At 39.7% G+C, this 22106-nt stretch overlaps 3 protein-coding genes across 3 annotated transcripts in view; 1 reads left to right on the forward strand and 2 right to left on the reverse strand.

Moving 5' to 3' along the window:
- The window catches only part of brwd1 (bromodomain and WD repeat domain containing 1), a 33563-nt gene extending 20101 nt beyond the window's left edge, over positions 1 to 13462 (reverse strand). The window contains exons 1-18 of the mRNA XM_030067571.1: positions 13144 to 13462; positions 12973 to 13031; positions 12824 to 12853; positions 12557 to 12616; positions 11447 to 11597; positions 11117 to 11215; positions 10592 to 10752; positions 7402 to 7623; positions 6445 to 6545; positions 5587 to 5657; positions 4956 to 5056; positions 4754 to 4794; positions 4520 to 4621; positions 2962 to 3115; positions 2294 to 2428; positions 1572 to 1700; positions 572 to 720; positions 18 to 94 (exon numbers count right to left, since the gene is read on the reverse strand). Of these exons, the coding sequence (XP_029923431.1) occupies positions 18 to 94; positions 572 to 720; positions 1572 to 1700; positions 2294 to 2428; positions 2962 to 3115; positions 4520 to 4621; positions 4754 to 4794; positions 4956 to 5056; positions 5587 to 5657; positions 6445 to 6545; positions 7402 to 7623; positions 10592 to 10752; positions 11117 to 11215; positions 11447 to 11597; positions 12557 to 12616; positions 12824 to 12853; positions 12973 to 13031; positions 13144 to 13180 (1879 nt within the window). The 5' untranslated portion in view covers positions 13181 to 13462. The remainder of the gene's footprint in view (positions 1 to 17; positions 95 to 571; positions 721 to 1571; positions 1701 to 2293; positions 2429 to 2961; positions 3116 to 4519; positions 4622 to 4753; positions 4795 to 4955; positions 5057 to 5586; positions 5658 to 6444; positions 6546 to 7401; positions 7624 to 10591; positions 10753 to 11116; positions 11216 to 11446; positions 11598 to 12556; positions 12617 to 12823; positions 12854 to 12972; positions 13032 to 13143) is intronic.
- Positions 13463 to 15411: 1949 nt separating this feature from the next.
- Positions 15412 to 17940, reverse strand: hmgn1a (high mobility group nucleosome binding domain 1a). Its single transcript, XM_030067587.1, has 6 exons — positions 17733 to 17940; positions 16380 to 16400; positions 16150 to 16206; positions 15983 to 16030; positions 15779 to 15886; positions 15412 to 15640 (listed from the first exon to the last, which is right to left on the reverse strand). Exons 1-6 carry the CDS (start codon positions 17742 to 17744, stop codon positions 15569 to 15571), a joined length of 318 nt encoding a protein of 105 aa, XP_029923447.1. The 5' UTR covers positions 17745 to 17940; the 3' UTR covers positions 15412 to 15568.
- A 452-nt stretch (positions 17941 to 18392) lies between these two features.
- Positions 18393 to 22006, forward strand: get1 (guided entry of tail-anchored proteins factor 1). Its single transcript, XM_030067586.1, has 5 exons — positions 18393 to 18750; positions 19306 to 19471; positions 20681 to 20748; positions 21140 to 21254; positions 21587 to 22006. The coding sequence occupies exons 1-5, from the start codon at positions 18661 to 18663 to the stop codon at positions 21658 to 21660; spliced, it is 513 nt and encodes a 170-aa protein (XP_029923446.1). The 5' UTR covers positions 18393 to 18660; the 3' UTR covers positions 21661 to 22006.
- Positions 22007 to 22106: the final 100 nt, after the last annotated feature.

Consider the following 22106-nt stretch of genomic DNA (forward strand, 5'->3'; position numbering starts at 1 on the left):
GTTAGTTCTGTCCTTACTGGTGGCTACGTATCCCAGCTGGGGAACCAGGTGCTCAGCTGCAATGTTCTCCCGCCCTGGGACAAGCCTCTGGTACCTGAGGGGAAAGTTTAAAAATAAATAAGTACTCAAAAACAAACTCAACTTGAGCACTCAAGTTCATTATACAACATGTTCCTATACTGTCTGCTGTTGATCAGCATAAAGACAAGCTAGGCTGAGTACACTGTCCTTGCTATAAATTAAAGACATAATGATAAAAAGCAAAAGAGGCATAACTGGGCTGCACTGGGAAAAAGCCAGCAAGTGTGAAATGCACAGAATCAAAACTACAAAATTCATTTTGACCCACATCAGTATTGCAGTTGATAGTGGCGTTGACCACTGACATCAACCAGCACCAAGATTTAGGTTGCATCTGAAAATATCAGCATGCATGGTGTCCACTTTTAATCATGAACGTCTCTGTAAGAACTGAAGGCTAATGCTAATAAAGAGTTTGTTTATTTAAAAAAACAACAACAACATTGAAACCTGTGTTGCATTTGTATCTCTCATGGCCTTTCAGTGCTACCTAGGTGGATGGGGGTTCCCGTCCACGTCCACCAAGAAGGGTGGGGGCATGAGATGGGGTGCCTGTTGTGTCTGTTCATCCAGTACAAAGCCGTTGGCGTCCCGGATCAGTGGTCGGTAGTCCGTGTGGAAGAACACCTGGTCTGGAAGCTGTGAGAGGGATGGTGGCAACAGCATTTCAAAAGTTACTAATTTTTACAATCTGTTGACAGGTGAGGCTCCCAATTATGTAAGACGTTGGTAAGGCAAAGATTGGGGGTGCAATGATATCAATACAGAATCAAATTTTTGGAAAACTTATCATTCTGTACAGTTTATTGGCAATAAATACTGTGTTGTTGATATCAATGTCTTCCCCCATCATTGAAACACAAGCAAAATAGAGCTAGAGAGTCCCCTCCTTTGTTAAAATCAGATATGAGAATATTTTGCTTTTTCCATTTTTTTACAATGCTCAAAAATTTTATGTCGTTGACAAAACAATGGTATGCAACAACAGTGTGCTGTTTGTTTCTTAACCCATCTGGTAACACGCTGAACATGCCAGCACAGTTTTGTACATGCATGGTCTATTTGTACACTTATTTTATAAAACTTGTTGTAACCCATGACAATGTTGTCATTCTAACTTGAAATTTATGAAACTACCTGAACCATTCTCAGTTTCAACACAGCGATGTTTCTAAGAAGCTGCATTGATTTAGAAATTGCATATTGTTTTGATTTTGCTTTTCTGACCTCTTAACACAGCCAAAGGACTCACTGCTGTCCTCAGAATGTTGTTTCTGGATTAATTACACCTTACAGTTTTGAAATTACACAAACTGAGTTGAGAAAGCACTAAATTGAAAAGTTACTGAGACTCTCTCAACCCATAGCATGTGGTCTTTTAATCGCAGTGAAAACATGAAATACCTGTGCCGGAACTACAGGCCTTTTACCTTGCAACATTAATATACAGTTTGTGTAAAAACGTGAATGTACATGAGCTTTATTCTTGCCTTTTCATAAGGCTTGGAACTGCCAAAGCCAAAGATGAGCAGATGGCCGTGGGAGTCTGTGCAGGCGAAGCGCTGGCCATCAGGGGTGAACTTGCAGTCAAAAACGGCTCCATGACCCTGGCCCTCAATCTGGAAGAGGCAGACATACAATTCCCTCAATAAAAAAACTCGTCAGAGAACAAAAACAGCACAATGTCAGCTGTAGCTTTTTTAAAATATCTGAAAAAGGTTTGTATTTGTTTTGTATTTGTTCAGCAGCTCTAGATGATTTCTCCGGTGTTCAGCTCACAGCAATAGACAATCACACCGGTAGAATCTCATGGATTTCTGTTTAGTCAGATCTGATTCCTCCTGTCACTGACTGCACACAGGAACAACTAACATACAGACGATGACCAGCTGGAAGGTGAAAACAAGCAGCATGAGGGTAAACACCCAAGAAAGAAAAGAGAGAAAGGGATACCCGAGAGGGAGTTTCAGGAGAAACAGGTGACCTCCTGATGGTGGGACACACAAACACTAAAGTGAATACTGTGTTAACTATTGAGGGCAAAACATTAAGACCTGCCCCATATAGACATGAAAAGACATTTTATCTTGCTTCCATGCCATGAATGTTATGGTGTTATCAGTGGACATACTGTTGAGTAGTGCTTGTGTATTATTTGTGGTTAGTTTACCATGTTGCGGTATTGTATACAATGCTTGTATTGGTCGTTTACCATGTTGAAGTAGTGCTGTGTGTTTGTCCCTCGCAGCAGATCCCATATGAAAACATTCCCATCATGGCCAGCAGAAAGAATGATCCTTGGGTCAAAAGGGTGTGGCTCCAGGACAAACACCTCAGCCTCATGGCCCTGCAAGCAATAGTCATGTTAGTTTCTTACAATACAGTAAAATGGGGCTTCAGTTGATTTTCTTCAAAATATCAGTGGTGACAATTGCTTTTGCACAAGGTCTAGTATCCACGATGAGTTGAAATTGAGTACCTTTCCATTAGCAAAAACGAAAAAGCAGTTTCTTGTCCATTTTCAACTGAAACTGCACTAGATGCAACACAGTACAGACAAATGCAGGTTGACCTACTGTTAAAGCACTATCTGCTTACTTTCATGATAACCTTGCCTGTCTTTGACACAAGATCATCTTCAGGTAACTTCAGTAATGATGATGTTGCCTTGACAACAATGCCAACCAACTCTCAAGAAAAAGCAAACACTGATACAGAATTGTCAGAATGATCAAAATGATCCCAAAAATAAAGACAGCTCCACATACTGCATGCTCAAGGTTTTGTACTCAGACAGGATTTCACAGAGATTTAGTGATGCTTCTGAGTAAGATGTGTTCAATGTTTCACTGAGTGAAACAAAACAAAAATCACAATTACTTTTAGGATATGTAGCAGCTGTCCTGTGTAGGAGTTCCACACTTTGAGGAGATGGTTGTTAACGGCTGTGATGACTGTATTGTCATGGCGATCCCACGCCACCATGGTGACGATGGGTTTGAAGTAGCTTTCCTCTTCAGTCGTTGGTTCAGCACTGAAAAGAAAAATGCATCAAAATCAAGGAGCTGCATGTACATGTTGTATTAAAAAAATAGACATAGTGGAATAGTTACTGTAGAGAAATCTCCATCAGTGAAAGAGAGATTTTAGTATAAACATTTCTCAAAATCACGCTGACATTTCCCATAAACTGCTATGAATCACACTGTAGGTGTGAGCCAGGCAATTTGGTTAACAGTTCTTATTATAGACAATGTCTGTGTTTAGAATAAACATTATGTCAAAGCTGCATTTAAACCTAGGTAAGAAAGCCTCATATCAGACTCATCTTGAACTACTGAGGAGTGCTGTGAACTTTGTTTGTGAAATTAAACTGTCTCTTTTTTGGAATCGGCCTCCTGGTCGTCTCTTAAAGAATCTAACACCACAAATTCTACAGAATGAAAAAAGACTGAAATGAAAAGACTGAAAATGGGCAAAGTGACATTTATATGAAAAAAATATTTAAACTTTTTTGTGGTCAGTATTTTTTTTTTTAAGTAGTCCTTGGCTAGTGAGCCAAGGTCAAACATTGAGTGATGCTTCCTTTTAGGTTCGTGCCAAAGGAATTTTTCAGAACGCCACTGAACAGCTGTCAAAGCTGCGTGGGGTAGGGAACGGCTCAGTAGCTCACCACATTGAGCACATACCACATAACTAAGGCGAGGGCCTTAAGGCATGGGTTCGAGTACAGCCAAGACCCTTTGCTGCATGTCATCCCCGCTCTCTGCCCTGTCCTTCTCGTCTCTCTCCAAGAGGGACAGGGCATTATCTAACAGCAGGTCTAATAATGCAGAAATGCCAAAAAATAATGTTTTAAAAAAGCTCTGTGAGGTAAACGATATAGTATCACTAAAAAAAGCTGTAAGTTGTGTGACATCATCATAATCTGTTTAAAGCTGCTTTAGAAAGGAAGACAAGTGAGACAAGCGTAAACTTATGTGTAGTCTGACAACTGAGTAAATGAAAAGGGTCTATGCAACAAATCACTAAACAGTCAACCTACAGCATTTGGTCCAAATGGTTTTCTCACTTTAAATCTATTTGCTCCAGGTTCACTTGCAGCGCTCTGAGATTCTCTCTCTCTCTCTCTGGCAGACCAGGGAGTGCATCGAACTTCGATTAGATCATTCCCACATGCCCAAACATATCGGGGTATAAAACTCCAAAGTTAATGCAACAGCTCCAAACACAGCAGGCATGAAAGCAGCCTAAAAGCTCTTTCAGCATGTTTAGATACTATCTTCTATAATGTGAATGCGGTCCCTTTTTTTTTTTTTATAGCCACATTTCACAAACGCCAACAAAGAGCATCAGTGAGGGCACAAAACAAGAACCTGCCCCAACAACCAACCTCATTCACCCACAACTTATGTACAATATCCCAGTGAGTCCTTACCCTGGAAGAGTGGCAGACATGTTGAGCAAGATGCACCTCCACTGCTGGCGCTGATGGAGCCTCCAGATCCGAGCCGTTCCATCCCGACTTCCACTCACAAACCTGAAAGACAGAACAACAACAACCATAATCTAACGTTGGGGATCTAACGATCGTTTCATTTATTTCAGTGTGTAGTTGCAACAGTAAATCCACTGATGGGGTATTCAAGTGATTAAAATGAATTCACTTTACCTTTCTCCTGAGTGGCAAAATTGGATGCTATCGACTTTGTCCTGTAAATGGAGCAGAAATACAGGGGGTGATCAGAAGCCGTCATGCTATACTTTTTGTTGCTACTGAATGTTTCCTGGTTTGATCATCTGAACAAGAATTTAGACTATAGAGTTAAAAGTATGATCAGCATACTCAGCTTGTGAAAGGACTGGGCTCTTACCGTGTGGTCATGGAGCTCCGAAATCTTTTCTGGGTTCCCACATCCCAAGTAATATATCCTGATGACATCATCAGTACTTCCTGTTGCTAAGAACATACCACCTAAAAAAAATGACAGAAAAACAAGCCCACCATCAGTTTTGAAACCAAAATTCTGAGATCTTGATCTTTACCACTGATATACTAAAATCTGCTTAATTTTCTTTGCTAGTGCGTTAACTACACAAGTTAGCATTAATAAACTTTTGGGCTACAAGGAATGATTATTTTCAGTCAGTTGGTTTACTTTCACTCAATCGATCATTTAGTGTAGAATTTGTCAAAAAATAACAATAAATCAAAAAGTTAACAAAAGTGATGTTTTCAATTTGACTGCTTGGTCTGACCAACAGGCAAAACAAATAGTACTAAATTTAAGATGATATGAACAGAGAAAATCTAATCTTAGTGATTTTGGAGTAGCTGTCATGAGTAAATGTTTGGGTTTTTACTTAACAACAAAAACAATTATTCAGTTATTGAAATTGTGCCGATAAAGTAATTGTTTAAGCACTGTTACACATCCAAAGATATTTCAAAACAAACAGTATTTTCATACAATATGGGACAGTTTACCAATGATGATGAATTACCTGGACTGAATGAGGAGCACACAGTTTGGACTCCTGGCCTTGGTCTCTCGGTAAACTTGTGTGGCCGATCACTTCAAGGAAGATAATAGGAAAATGTTTCAGAATTAATACAAAACAGATTTGAAAGCCACTGGGGAAATATTTCCAACGCAGTGCAGTAACAAGGTATGACCAGTGTTGACTACAAGGCTGTGCTATACATCAGCAACTGTAAATTAAAGTTTCACATCAACTAATAGGCCACTGAGCGTCAGTGGGACGTGTGATTAAAGTTAGGTCAGTTGTTGCAGGTTGTCGTCCAGTCAGATAAGGCATATCCACAATCTATGAGCAATGCAGAGACAGCCAGTTGTGTTAAGTGTATATTTCCTAATACGTCCATAGCAGATTTAGTTTATTTCATCTGGTTGCTTATGATACAACCAAATGCTGTAAATTCTTTTGGTGTTCATATACCCCTAGGGGCTGCATTAGCCACTGAGCAGGCAGTAAAGAGTAAAGACAGCAAACCCAGCTCGGCTTCTTCGTCCAATTTTAGCCGCAGGTTTACCACTAATTTCCATGAGCAAAACTGTCATTTTCAACTCCTATATGCAAAACAGCCTCCAGTGAAGCTTATCACATGTAAGGAGTCGTGACAATTTGTTGACATTTTGCATTTTATTTCCATATCCATCATACGCCAACATTTCCTTTGACCCCTTGCAATAACTCTTTTCCTCTACTACTCCCTTATTTGTTCATTTTAAGAATCAGATTTCTTCATAAGTTACAAGAAACACACCGCTGATATAATTCTACCAAGTTAAAAATTTACTTCACTTTAATTTATGTGAACATACAAAAAAATACACTCACCCAAAGTTGATGTTATTGACATCCCACTGCCAGAAGCAGACAGTAGCATCAGTTCCAGTGGACAGCATGTAACGTTTTGAGCCCTTGGCAAACGGTGAGAACTGAAAACACAAGTAGCCGTCAGATCAGAAATCTGCATTATTTTCTCACATGTCAAAACATCAATTCTACATACATGTAAAATATTCAATCCCACTGTCCGAGTCAGAAGAACAGCTTCAGATATTTTTTTTTTGTAATCAAATTAATTGCCTCCTAGTTACTAGTATTCGCTACTCTTTAAAAATATTCAAGAATCACAATTCAGCATGACTGAAGTCAAAACCCCACCATGTCTAGGTCAAGCCAGCAATTTTCTCTAAACAGGCCGAGATGGCTGAAGTATCAGCCAAAGTACACAAGGAAAAGTGTTCAATTTAATTTTCCAGATGTGCATTAAAATTTTGAAGGGTTGCACCAAGAAGCTTGCCAAGTGCTGGCCTGCTCAAGACAATGACTGGTTCACTGACGCAGAATTACTTTTCATCAGGCAAGCAGTCCATCTATAATGTTGTATTTTTGACCTCAGACAGTAAAGCCGAGGTCCTAGAAATTGTTGACTTAAGTACTGTATCATGACACAGAGCTATATAACTTGTATACAAATAATATTCATGTGCATATTGGAACATAAAAAGGTAGAAACAGTGCAGGAATACAAATGGATTCTGCTCCTTTGTATAGACAGAAAGACCATATTGCAAGTGCCTATTTTCTGCTGGGGACACGGGCAAATTAACTTGTCCAGAGTAGAGCGATGACACTTCAATGCCAGACCCTATTCTGATTATGTTCAACAAGACACAAACAAACAAACAAACAAACAAGGGAAGGAGTCACATTTATCGGGCCTTCCAAAATGCAGCCTGACCCTACATTAGAAACAATACTGTGCTGTGATAGTGGTGTTTTCTTTACCTGAAGGGAGGTAATGGATCCACTGTGCCCCTGCAGCACAGCCACAGGGGCGCAGGTACGAAGGCACCATACACGGATGGTCTTGTCACAACTGCCTGCGGCAATTAGTGTGTTTTCATAACTGACCGCCAAGTCTGTGATCTCTGCAGAGTGTCCTCGCAGTGTCGAATGAAGCCTTCCATCAAAAGAGGACCATATCTTCACCAAACAGTCATCTGAGCCCTGACCAAAAAAAAAAAAAAAACTTTGTAAAATAACCTGGAGTCAAAGTAATAAATACTGCCATTGTGAAGTATTTTTAGTGTGCAGCTCAGGCATTACTTTTGCATATGACTACTGTTGGTCTAGCATATTGCCATGTTGGTCTGAAGAGTGAAAGTATGGAGTGAAAGCTCAACAGGACAATTATAATATTTATTTCTGGTTCATTACCATAAACGGTTTACTAAGTAGAAAAATAATTTGATGCAGAGGCTATAACTCAGTGCTTTCTGTGTTGCTTGCAGACTCAAGGCTCACTTTTATTGTTGTACACACTTTAAGTACCATGTACATTCAAATGCAATGAAATTCATGTGTTCCAGCTCCCTCAGCCGTTAAAACTATATATAAATAGACAAATAGATAAATAAAAATCCCACCAAAAAGAGATCAGTTTATATAAGGAGCCTTCTGATCATAATTCTGACTGCCTGCGGTATAAACTATCTTTGAGACCGCTGGTCCGAGCTCTGATGCTCCATAAGTGTTTTCCTGGGGGGGAAGGCGTGAGAACAGACCATGTGCTGGGTGCCTGCTCTCCTCTATAGTAATTAGGGCAGGTGGTGTAAATGTCCTGAAGTTGTGGCAGTGCTGTTCCTATGATTTTTTCAAAGCCAATTTTACTGTCCTCCTCAGTTGTCTGTGGTCTTGTTCAGGTCTTGTCAGGTTGCCAAACCACTGCAGTATGCCTCCAACAGGGGCACCATTGATGTAAACTGGTGTCTGAACCACTTTGGACTTCCTAAGATCAATAATTATCTCCTTTGTTTACTCAACATTTAGAAGGAGGTTGTTGTCTTGACACCACATGAACAGGTCAGACACCTCCACCATGTATTCATCCTCTTTGGTGTCATTCATCAGTCCAATCACTGTGGTGTCACCTGTGAATTTCCCGATGCTGTTATGATATGTGCCAATGAAGTCATGTGTGAACAGATGTAGAGTGAGGCCGGGCTCACACTACAGGATTTTTAGGGTTGATTTATCCCCAGGTCACCCCCTCTAACAATTGGAGATGGAGATTATTTGGTAATCCGTCTGACTACATCACTTCTTTCCAGGGTGCTTAAGGGACTAAGGGAACAACCCTGTCTTAAGCGCTATGGTAGGTGTGTAGCCACTTTGAGGTCTGCCTGTCAGAAAGTCATATAGCCACTAACAGGGAGAGAGAAGCTCATGGCATGTCGCCATCAGTCAGCATCATATTGCCAACAACTCTTAAGGTCTCATCTGTCCTATTCCTCATGACATCAAAAACATGCCAACTCAGGCTGCTTGAGAAGTGTAACCCATCATGTCGAAATGGAGGCAGAGAATATATATACTGACTTCCTCTTTTGGTAGACAAAGAATAAGATGTAAGGGATACACAATAATATCGGCATGACATCGGTATCGGCCGGTATTGCCTTTAGAAATTAAATATCAGCATCGGCCTGAGATGAAGATTTCTGCTGATATGACATGCCAATGTGTGAAATAGGTCAAATCTGCCCTGGTTGTGGCTGTCTCGGGATTTTCTCAGGCAGAGCGTCATCCAAGCCTGTTTCAGTGGGACGAATTTTACAGTTTTGTTTGAAAGAAAATGTTATATAAAAATAAATATGGCATATATTACATAACCTAAAGTGAAGCAGTTTTCTTATTTTGCCCTGTGGAATGTGTACATTTTGATAAGCATTGTATTTTGAGTCTGCATCTGCCAGCGGGCCTTCACAATAACATGGCATGACAAAATGTTAATTCCACTGCAGGAGAGACTTGATGTTCTCTGCAATTAGGTCAAAAAATGTGTGCATATATTGGTATTGGCCAAAAGAGAAAAATATAGATATATAGCTATGATATAAAGTGATGATTCAAAAATAAATTATATTGTATTTATTCTCAACTTTTTTGTGTAGCATTACACTTTTTGAATGAGCTGCACACTGTGTCTACAAGGTGTTTTGATGTAGTAGAGAAGAGTATGGGAAGCAATGGCATCTCAAAGTGACTCAGAACAGAAATCTAGACTATCAATGTAGTACAGGAATGAGTGGAAAGGTGGCCCAGAGGTAAGTGAGTCCTACCTGTAACCAAAACCGCATGTGATCAATCCCCATACCACTGTGTCAATCAACAGCTGTGTTTCCAGTCAAAGTGTTGCTGAGCAAAACACTAAACACCTACCTGCTCCCTGATTCTCACTCTGCTTAAGACAGTAAGCTAAATGATGAAAACATGAATGTGGTGTATTTGAAATTTAGTTTTTCACACTCATGATGATCAATCAAAGCGAAAAACAAAATTCTAGCAGTATTGTCCTCTACAACAGTGTTTCCCAACTTTTTTGTCTTGTGTACCCCCTGAGCCATTTTGTCAGACCATGAGTACCCCCTCATTCATACGTGCTGATGATTCTCCAAAAGTAGAACGTAACACAACTGATTATTAAATGAAAATCATTTTATTTCATTTCCTTAATTTAAATTAAATCTCAGGCATTTCCTTCTTTTTAACTCAAATTAATTAAACAAAAATAAATATGTTGCCTTGAAAATAAATGAGTAATATAAATAAATACAAAATCAAAATAAATAATAAATCTTCCTTTGTTATTTCTAACTCTTGTAACATTTGCCACAAAAACTGGAGAACCTTTGAATAAGTCCCCTTTAAACAGGCAGTTAAATTTTTTAAAATCAGGAACAAAACACTTAACAAAAAATAATAGTGTTAACATAATGTTATGTTATGAAATGTTTCCACGTACCCCTGCAATGTGCTCGCGTACCCCTAGGGGTACGCGTACCCCTGGTTGGGAATCACTGCTCTAAAACACTGTATACAATAACTCCAGGAAAGTGGGGTGATTCGACATGTGTGGACTTTGTTCCCCCATGCCCTTTGTGTGAAGGCGGTGTGTTGACATATTTCAACTTACAGTGAAGATCCTGAGACCGGTGCGATCAAATGCAATACAGTACACTGCAGACAGATGCCCCAGGATCCGCCTGTGCAGTCGCATGTGCTGATAGTTGCTGACAGGATTGATGGAGGTGAAGCGCTGAGTTCCTGTTAGCTCTCTCCCTCTGTAAATCTCCACTGTTGACAGGAAGTTATCAATGATCAGAGGTCAGGCATTGAGGTGCTTAGGACAGGGAATATTGTGATGGAATATTACATCAAGTTAACAACCATCAGTCCTGTGATATTACAGGCAGTGTGATGTGAACAACTCAGGCTGAAACAGCATTTTATATAATATTTATAATATAATCTAATATATATAATATTTATATAATATTTTTCAATATGCAGAAAAAGTCTGACAAATAAAGACACATAAGACGAATGCGGTAGAAGACATGCCCAAGCAACACTGTGCAAACTACTAGTGTAGAATGTTCCAGTACATTTGCTAGTCCACAAGTCAAACACACAAAACAAGAATAAAAAGAGAGCCTACCTAGCTGTGGAGGGTTCTTGCAATTCAAAGGCCTCTCTGGTGGTCTGCCCCTGTGAAGGGCTGCATATGATGAAGCTTTCAACCGGACACAGTCGCGGTCTGAAAAACAAAATGTGATATTCTCGGGTTTATTGAGCTGTTTATACCAGCCACATCTTGCACAAATCCAGATGAGTATTGAAATCTTTGTGATATATATTAATCTAAATCATCGGAAGAGTACATTGCTTCTGTGACGTGTTGCCAAGAACGGTCCTTTGCCTATTCAGATTCACTATAGAGAGAGAAACATTTCAAATCCCTGTACCCAGAAACAGCTAGTGTGTGTACCTTTTGCACTCCGAAGCATTGACTGCTTCCCAGACCCCAGGAGAGAATGGACACCTGGGACACATGATGGCACCTCTCTGTCAAGAAGTGGTCCAATCTGCTTACATATCTGGAGCAAATGATCTGGTGCAATATGTTTATTGGCTGCAACCTGTCAGGGAAAGTGATGGTATGACACTGAGTGCCGCTTATTTCCAGAATCATTTATTTTTTCTGAAATATTTCAGACTTTGTTCCATTAACAAGACCCAATATAAACTTGCAACAGTCGTGGGAACAACAGCGCTATAGTTTCAAGTTACATTTGTACAATTTCATGCTAGACAGAAGGGATTCCAAGATCAATCTAAGTGAGGAAAAGACAAAAATATTAAATAGACCTTTATCCTATCAGAATATACAGCAGGTCTGCAAAACTGATCTGTCTTCACACATGAAAAACAGCAAAACAAGAGGCAACAAAATTTTTGGAGAGCTCTTGCTGACATGGATGTAAATGTATATATTTATCTGTGTTCAGAAGTTGTTGTGGTCTTGAATTTTGGTAATTTAGCAGGCCTACCTTTAAGATTTCTGACACATCAAACAGCGGCGTATGGCCACAGGGCCGATAAGGCAGTTCTTACAGCTTCATGTGCTTTTGAACCCATTCGCCACTGTACTGTTTTCCAAGAGGGCGTGGCTTCTTATGCAAAATACATTCCTTATACGGACCAATCACCGCGCAGGTCACATGCAAAATAACGTAGCGACAGCACATCTCGGCCTCTGATTGGCTGGCGGAGCCGTCTTGACGTAGCTACAAGCCAAAAGCACCCACCCTATCTGCAGTACAACACTCCAGCTAAACAATATAAATCCCCTCTATCGAAACACGGCTTTTTGTGCAATCTTATGAGGGTTCAGTGTTTAAAAAAACAAACTCTAAGCTACAGTTAATGAGCTGAGACCGTGTCAACGATCCTGACACGACAAAATTCAGACATGGGTCCGACGAGGGAAGGAACAAAGAGAGTAAACAAGCACCAAGCGTGAACTCGAAGCCCTCTGTCACAAGACAATAACAGACCACCGACAATGACTTGACGACACATTTAAGTTTCATCTCACCAGATCCTCGTATGTCCTCGGGTGCTCGTTTCCCTGCCAGTCCAATCTCTTGGGTAAAAGCTGTCGAAAATAGAGACTGAGTGAGCGCAATGATCGCAGAAAATACCAACAAGCTGCAAATTAAGCTGGTGATGTGATGTCAAACGGGTGAGACGTACAGAGAGGGGTATTAAAAAGTCGGCAAGTTTTTAGCTCCAGACTCAGTCGGGACCGAGGCATAGCTAGCTAAGCGATAACATGCAGCACAGACAGCGGGGAAAAACACACCTGATATTCCTCTAGTTCGCTGGCCAGGACCTGCAACAGATTAAAAAGGGGGTGGTTTCCATAATGTGCCTCTTTTACGAGTGTATTATTAAGTGCTTCGCTATTTTGAAAATGCAAGACATTGTGTCAGTCAAGGCACGCCAGCTCACCTCAGCCGCTCTCCGACATGGACCCGTTGTTAGAAAACGAGAGATCAAGTAATAGAGCTCTGCGAAACAACAGAGAGGAGATTAAATCCTGAAAACAACTGGGGATATCAATTAACACGAGCTGATATCGCTGTAAATTGAGCTATCAGTTAGGTTACTTGTGCGGCTTACCCGACTCAAGGAGCGAAATGTTCCGATTTTTGGCCATTGAACCGGCCGTGATTTGGTGGGGTGAAACAAATTTTTAGACTAACTTTATGACTACGGCGAGTAGGATATATTTATTTAATTTCGGTTACACAGCTCTGACCCCCCTCCACGGTTGCTCCCGCTTTCTATTCAGCCTGTTTTCAGTCGCCATTGGAAGGATGAGGCCTCGGCGATACGAGTTACTTCCGCCACAGCAGAGGAAACAGGAAAAAGGGGGTGGGGAGGAACGGTCTCTTAACAAAGACGAGTGAAGCGCTCACAGACACACTTTCTTTATCTTCACGCTTGTAGCGCAATGTCCGAATGCTGTTTTATAATCCCGCGTATTAAAAATAAACAAACATTTCCACACGCTTGGGCGAATAAAAATCGGCATCCCCTGCCTTAGCGACCAAGGTCGAGGCTTCTGTGGATGACGTCATACGTAATCATTACCTATTTGCTTTATCACGCTTTGTGTCCTCATCACTTTCTATCTATCGTTTCTATGGAGGGAAATGTCGATATTTATTTATCATGACCCCACTCTGGTCCACTTTATTGCCCTTTTTATTTCCTATTACAGACCTGTCACAGCTGTTTTGTTTGTATTTTGTGTATGACTGTACAGTATCCGTATAAAATACACAGCTGCATTACTATAGGTGTTTCTCGCAAAAGTCTGACTTCACAGCCTAATCAATTTGTTCAATATTTTTTATGTCAAACCTTTTTTTTTTTTTTTTTTTTTTTTTGTTTCTGCTTTAACATAGTTTGTGGCCTTGCAGGTAGAATTTAGTATCAGCGTTGTTTGGCCAAATATTCTAATAAAAACCCATAACATGCCATTTTAATATTATTATTATTATTATTATCCTATTGATTACAAAATGCCATGAATTTTGTTACACTGGAGTAGGTGTACCACACATATTTTTTAGTTCCTGTTTTTAGCTTCTCTTTTCTAAACTAAACAATCTCAAAGAATATTTTTTTCAATCTCTGGGCTGGGCTGGGTGTTATGAGCAAAATCAAATATCACAATATTTATGACTTAATACCCCAATATTGATATTGTAAGGACGACTATTGGTGCTTTCACAAGATGTTTACAGTTTTTGATAGTCATGAATAATGTGGGTATGATGACCAGGCATGTTAGAGGCAAATAGATTAGCTACAAGCTGTGTTCAGAAAATTACATTCCTTTGTAAAGGCAGGCTTCAAAACCAAAAACAAGGCTCTATGCCACAATATCACAATGCATCAAGAATAAGACAATATCTAGTCTTATATCACAATATCAATTTGTTTATGTATTGCCCAGCTCTATTTATCACTACCCTTTATATTCCTGATAATATTTATTTTATTGTTTAAATTTATCAGTTAGGTCAGCCTTTGGCAGATCTAGTATTTTCATTTATGGAAATCAGATGTTCAGTTTTGTTTCTTTTATGACAAAAAACACTCAAGAGAAATTACATCCAAATTTTATTTGGCATTTATTCCAGTCATAAAAGAAACTTCTAATAAAAAAAAAAGGAGAAAAAGAGGTGAAACTGTACATGGTAGTTTAATCCCAAAACCACAACGGATATCCAGCAACTTGTAGCACAGGCCTATACATCTGGAGAAACAAACATTGAAATTACAGTGATTTGATTATCAGTATCCTGAAATGGATAAGCCATGACTGTAATGCACGTTGGTTGCGTCGACCATATATCTGTATAACCATCCTCACAATGTACCGTCACTTACTGCATTCAGAAATCGTAACACCATAATTCAAAGAAACTCTAGTTTTACAGCAGCTATACAAAAGTTGTTACAAAGTTGTTGCCAAACAGGAAAAAAAAAAAAAAAAATCAGCCTGACAATTTCCAGTATTACTGAGCATTTTGATTAAAATGAACTGTGTGAAAAAGATATGACAAAATACAGAGCACAGTATTTGAAGTCTCACACATCATATACCCCGAAGACAAAACAAAGTATCATCATGCATAAAAACCCCTAACAATTCAGGTTACAAACACAATCCCTCATAAAGCCTCTGGAATGTTGCAGGCAAACTCCCAGTTGAAAAACAAATTCCTGATATAAGCATGATTACATGTCATGCAGTTGGCTGCCACCTGTCCTTCCCTCATTTGAAAGCAAATTCAAGACACTTGCGGAGAAGAAAAAAAAAAAAAAAAAAAGCACACAATGACCAAAACCCCTTTCTTCACAGAAACCATGAGAATTTCTGTGTTTTTAGTATTTTTAAAATGTATTTCTACAACGATGTCACTAAAAACATTGCTGTCTTTTTGTAAGAAAATAGTTGATAAAAAATATTCTCTGCATTATACAAGAAGGGAGGTACAGGGGGCGCTGGTGAGTGAGTTTATGGTTATTACTACTCTGCTGCTTCCTCTTTTTGCTCAGCCTCCTCTCCCTCTTCATCTGCCTTGTCTGCTGCTGGGGCCTCCTGGAGAATGGAGAAAACGCACACACATCAGATTATTAGCATTTACAGTTCACCCATATAACACTGAATATAATGAAGCAAGGCCCCCGCCATTTTTCATCCTCGCAAAACGCAAATTTGAGAAGTCAGGGGTCAAACCTCCTCAGCGCTAGCCTCTCCGTTTTCTGCTGGCGCCTCTTTCTCAACCTCAGGCTCTTTCTTCTCTGGCTCGGCCTTCTCTTGGGTTTTTGGACCCTTTTTGGCCTTCTGTTGATATAAAACACAGCAGACAGCCATGAAATGCAGGTGTAAACAGAGTGTACATTTTACATAAAAAGCTAAATTGGCACAATTTTGTTTTACCTTTGGCTTGGGTTCTGACGGTTTTGTCTCAGTAGCCGTTCCACGTAGCTAAACAATGACCATACAATCATTAGTGTCAAATTATACCAATATGATATGACTTTTTTTTTTTTTTTTTTTTTAAATTAAAATGGTAAGGCATAATGGCTGGATAATGCAGAACCTACATTCATCAACCTCTGGGACACTCTCCTCTGACTAACCACCTCTGCTGGCGTAGAAACCTGTGTAAGAGAAAGAAAACAAAATCCTGAAACAATAATAACAATCTCTCCTCCACTGTGTGAAGGAGTAAAAGTGGGAGTAATGAAGAAAAAAAAAGAACAAAATGTTCATTCAGTGTTCACTTCAATATGTGCATCACATTTTGAGACAATTTCTCTCCTTAAATACCAACCTCATCCTCTGTCTTAGAAGCCTGTGGAAGAGAGAGAAAATAAGATCTTGAGCCAAGAATAACTTTAAATTCATGTGTGTAAAAGTGGGTGTGTAATGAGGGAAAAAAGAGTGGGGAGGTGGGGCCACACACCCTCCCTCCCTCCCAAAGTCTAAAAATTATGCAATGCAATCTCAAATTGGGGGGAGGGGAAACTGGCGTGCTTTTAAATTGAAAAAACTTGTTATTGCTGCGCTACGCCATGTTAAATTCAGAAAGCAATGCGGTACGTAGCTAAGTCATCATAAACAGATTCTGATATGATTCTGAAAATATGGGACTGTCGCCTACTGCAACAGAGAAATTGTTGCACCGCCTCCACATGTGTTTTCATTCACAAATACGTGGAGATTTGCAAGAGGAAGACGCAGCCTACAAGTGCGTGAACCTCATCTACTTTGTTCCAAACTCGAGTGACTATAAGGCTTCTTCCTTAAAGCCTCTCCAACATGGCCACACACGCATCCACAACAAGCCTGCAAAACCAGTTTTAGAAAAGCAGCGGTCCTAAATCGTCTAACCAACGGTGCCCACACCTTGTTTAATGCTTCAACTTGCAATTTCAATACATCCGAGCTCACGGAAGTGCTCTTTAAGGCAAAAAGCCATATGATCCGAGCTGCAAACGCTTTTTCCAAAAACGCATCGGCTGCCATGACACTCCTACAGGAGACTGTACCTTCTCCAAGTGCCATAAGAGTGACGCGCGTTAGCTTCACAGTAGCGTACACATGCAGGTCATAATCTCGAAAATATGAGCTACATTAACACCAATAACAACTCGATATATTCAGTACAAACAACATATCGATCAAACACAACTTATACATAACACTGTTCAGTTCCAGCGTCCAAAACCTATCCAATTACGCACGACATTTCTCCGCAATGGCAACCTGTACATCGACGGTGGTTACACCCCTTTGTTTAGTCTCATTACCAAGTAGGCTAATTATTTTCACCAGAGAATTAGCGACGACCCAAGTCAACAAAAATGAACCATACTTTAAAAAAATAACTGTCTCGGAATTCGCAAAGTCGAAAGGAAAAAAAAAGACATGTGGCGCTGCTCTAAGTAAAAAGGCGCCACTTTCCTGTATCAACATGGCAGAGACGAAAAGACCTGAGCACAGCAAAGGTGTAACTTCAGCTGATTAATTTGTCAACTTATGCATGCACATTGGACACTGTTGCACGTATGGATACGACAATATAGCAGACATAGATAGAAATTACGCGCTAAGAAAGGCAGACAGCTACCATATAGCCTACATTTAAATTAATGTTACACAATGTACACATTTTCAAACTTACTTTTTTCGGCATTGTTGGCTTAGCTTGTGTGGTCTAGACAAAGAGTAAAGACTAGTGATGTCTTTTTGCAGTTTTGGTGGAAAGTCACTGAAATATAAGGCGACCTACACCTAAGCCTACACAGAACAGTCTGTAACTTACTAACATAAATGTTCCATCCGTACCAGAACTAGCTCAAACCGGATTGGATCCCCCTTCTCTGTATTGTATTCCTTATCCTACCAACCTACAAGGAAGGCCGACTCTCCGCCCCTGGCTTCCAGTGATTGGCTTTGGGGTTCAGGAAACACATTTTTGAACCATAGCAAGTTACCTGTGTGGGTAGGTCTGTGTGCCACTCAGTTGACCCAGCTTACACTTTTTTCTTTCTTTCTTTCATTTTTTTTTTTTTTTTTTAAATTATGGCTTGAGGTTTAAGAGAAACTGCCCTTTTTTCTTCCCCTGGGTGTGTACAAGTCCTGGAAATGCCTTGACCTATGTTTCAAGGAATGTAAAATGACTTTGAAGGAGTGCTGGATGCAGCTGAAGTTGCATCTTAATTTGTTTCCTTTTGTTGAGAAATCAGCCCAGTTATTAAAGTCTTTGCTCTAAAAGGGGTCAATGAGTCTTAATTGTCACGTTATGGAAGTTGGGATTTTGTATTTCATTATAAATGGACTTGATAAGGCCTTGAGTGTCATGTTAAAACAGGAGTCATCCTGTTGGAAAACGTGCGCACCCCCCCTCCCCTATTAGTTTATCCAGTTTTTAGTTTATACGTGCTTTTCCAACACACAAACGACGAAGGTGCAATAGTGTCGGCTTTTATTATTTTATAAAGCCTTCGTGTACATGCATTTATCGTGCCTTACAGTTTAAGAAGTGTGTCACACGGCGCACACACTGTAAAGTCCAGCAGTGCCGACAGCTGCAACAGGAGAAAACAAACATGGCGGCCGGCTGCGCCTGGTTTCTTGTGCTGGGCTCGGTGTTCCTGTGCAACCTAATGAAGACACTCCTGCCAACCATATCTTCTTTCGTAAGTAGTCCTGTTGTTGTTTGAGATACATGACCGTGTGTGGTGTACAAAGTGCGGGTTTTGCGAAACACTCGGGTCGCTGGTTTATTACACAGCTAGCCACTCTTGCTAACTAGCCTAGCTTACTTTACATACAGATGCTAATGGCTTGGTAAATGGATAGCTCGAAACAATGTGTCCTCTAATGCTGGGTGGAGGGTGTGGTTTTGTTTTTGTGAGAAGCAGGTTCTGCAAGGAAGGGAAAAATATAGATGATGTAGCCCATGTTTTAACGACCACTGTAATGATAGGCGCCTGTGTCAGTTCTTTTAGACATTGCTAAGATTGCAAATGGGAGCATTTCAGCAGGGCTTTCCGCCAAACGCAATGAAAACTGCATCATTATTTGCAGTGAGGCTGTTCCTTTTGGCTGCCTCAGTTAATACTGTACAGTCCCAACACTTCACTCCTGTATGATTGACCATGCACATACATAAAGATTAGCCACAAAGTTAAAACCAGTCTTTCTGGGTTGTTTAAAGTATTTTATTTTATTATTATTATTTTTTTTTTAAGCTGTCAAAGATGGTTCAGAAGGATGCTGAGCAGGAGAGTGAGATGAGGGCTGAGATCCAGGAGATGAAGAAGGAGCACTCCTCTATCAGCATGATGGATGAATTTGCTAGATATGCCAGACTGGAGCGAAAAATCAATAAGATGACAGACAAGCTAAAGACACATGGTAAGAAACCAAATGAAGCTGCTATCACTGCAAGGCCGTTTTTCTTAAAATATGACATTTTGGAGATTTGTGGGTTTTAACCCCCTAACAGTGCTATGTTACTGGAAAAAAACTTCACAGGTTCCTATTTCTTTGAAATGCGGGAGATACAAGGTGACACATTGTAGCACACCAAGTAACAAAAAAGTAGATGAAAGCCATCAATTACCTGCTCCTCCATTAACCATTTTTTGACACTATCAGGAGATGAAAGCCTTTATCCTGTCTGCCATGGTAGATTAACATATTAAAACAGTGTGTGAAGTTGCAGGAGGCTTTATTTTTTGGTAACACACTGAGCGTTAACTTGGCTGCAGCTGGTGCCTTTGGCTGTCCCTTGCCCGCAGCCCCTGGATTGTGCTCTACACAGACAAGAAGTGACCTAAAGGAACTTTATAACCAGGCAGCTGTACATTTTTATCCGGAGAGATTAAACTGTCCACACAGAGGGAATCATGGAAAATACTCATACTATCATAAGTTTCTGTCGTTTTGAGTTTTGAAAGTCTAGTACTTTAAAGGACTCCACAAATATTGTCCAAATTAAAGTGGCACGCTTTGTTTTTTTGCTTATTTAAAGTGCCTTTCGTGTTCCAGTGTTGACATTCCATGCAAACCTCACTTCTTCACTCTGATATTTCTTTTCTTAACCAAAATACTAAGCCAACATGTGCGCCCAATGTTAATATGAATCACGGTTTCCATGGCCAAGTCACACAGCCCATATGGCACTCTATATGGTCTCACTACGTCCTTGAGATAACTACCATAACCACCCCTGAGCCTCACACTGTAGTTGCTCCTCCCAAACAGCTGCTTCTTACGCTCTCCCACTGTGATCATCACGGGGAAGCCACAATTTGAATGAAAAGCTTTTTCAGTACAGAATGTACTGCAGCTTCTTTACAGCATAACTGCATATACTGTTTACAATATCTGTCATGTTATGAATTTTATCCACTGCAGTGTCTCCTTTCCCCAAGAGGATACAAAGAATACACTATTCTGGTGCTGAAGATGTTAGCCTATGGCTATAAGGAGCACATCATTTGGGAATCTAATAGAAGAACATTAGGGTACTGGAATTAGAAAAATAGGAGGAATACCCAACACAAAAACCAGACTATCAGTTTATCAGACTAATATTTGTGTTTTTCTTCCCCTTTACAGTTAAATCAAGAACAGCACAACAAGCAAAAATGAAGTGGGTGGTGAACATTGTATTTTACATACTGCAGGTAGGAGGGAAACATATGAAGAAGCACAAACATATTTGCTTGCAGATATGAGTTTAGCCATGAGACAAAAACAAATAAACCTAGATCAGTAGTGTAAACATGTGCATAGACTATCTGTGGGATAGAAAACTCTTTGTTTATGCATCAGAATATCAGTCTTTCTTCATCTCTGATGGAATTGCAATATGTTTCCTAACCATTTTAATGACAGGGAGTTGACCATGCTTGCATCATTACAGTCTTTACAAAAATACAAAACAGAGTTTTTGGTTTAGTTCACCAAACTAGCAAAATGACATGAATGCTTTAGAATCTACATGAAGAGAAGGAAACAGTTGGTAAGAGCTGTTATAACTTGGAATTGGATGTGCTCCCTTCTGTTACACGTCAGGCTGCTCTGATGATCTCCTTGATCTGGAAGTATTACTCTGACCCGGTGACAGTGGTGCCTAGTAGATGGATAGCTCCTGTGGAGCGCCTTGTGGCATTCCCAACAGGAGTGGCAGGTAATAAGCAATTGGAGTGACACCTTTTTGACGGTTTCTTTATTACATTTTGTAGAGTATAAGGCAATTTGTAAGTAATACATATAGTTTCATATATAATACAATATATAAAGATACATATCCCCATCCTAAATGTTTATGTATGCATTCAACAGAGAATCACATTGCTCACATTTTAATGGAATAGCCATCATACTGATTCAAACATATTGCTGAGATGTGTATAAATTATTTTGTGATGCTTTTCTCCTCTGAAACCTGTCATAAAGCACACCGTGTTTGCCCATTTGTTTAGTTTCCTGATGCCTTTTTTTTTTCTTTCTCTCTTTCAGGTGGAGTGGGAATCACATGCTGGCTGGTGGTTTGCAACAAAGTAGTTACTCTTGGTTTGAATGCCATAAGTTAGTTGTAGTTCTGTTCATGGAACAATTATATACATTTATTTTACAACTCACTGCCCGACATTTTTGTTGATAAATGTACAGAAGAACACTTTGTTTGTATGTTGTTTGTTTCAACCTCAGCTGTTCAGAATGCACTTGAAATTGCAGGGGCTTTGGCAGTTTTGAATTGTCACACATGTAACATGCTGATACTGATTTTTATAATTTTCTATGCATTTTATTGTTATTGTAATTACTTTGTCTTAAGTTAATTGTCAGGATGTGTTTTTTTCCAGTACAAGGGTTTGGAAATGTTGAACTATCTTTTAATAATAATAAAGAACACAACAATATAATGCAACACCTTTATTCAATTTGTCCAACTGTTACTGTTTATTTTCCAGAAAAATCTACAGTTAATTGTAAGTCTACTCAATGTGCAAAACCAAAGTAGAACACCCAGGAATGG

This window comes from Myripristis murdjan, chromosome 13, assembly GCF_902150065.1.
Source record: "Myripristis murdjan chromosome 13, fMyrMur1.1, whole genome shotgun sequence".
NCBI lineage: Eukaryota > Metazoa > Chordata > Actinopteri > Holocentriformes > Holocentridae > Myripristis > Myripristis murdjan.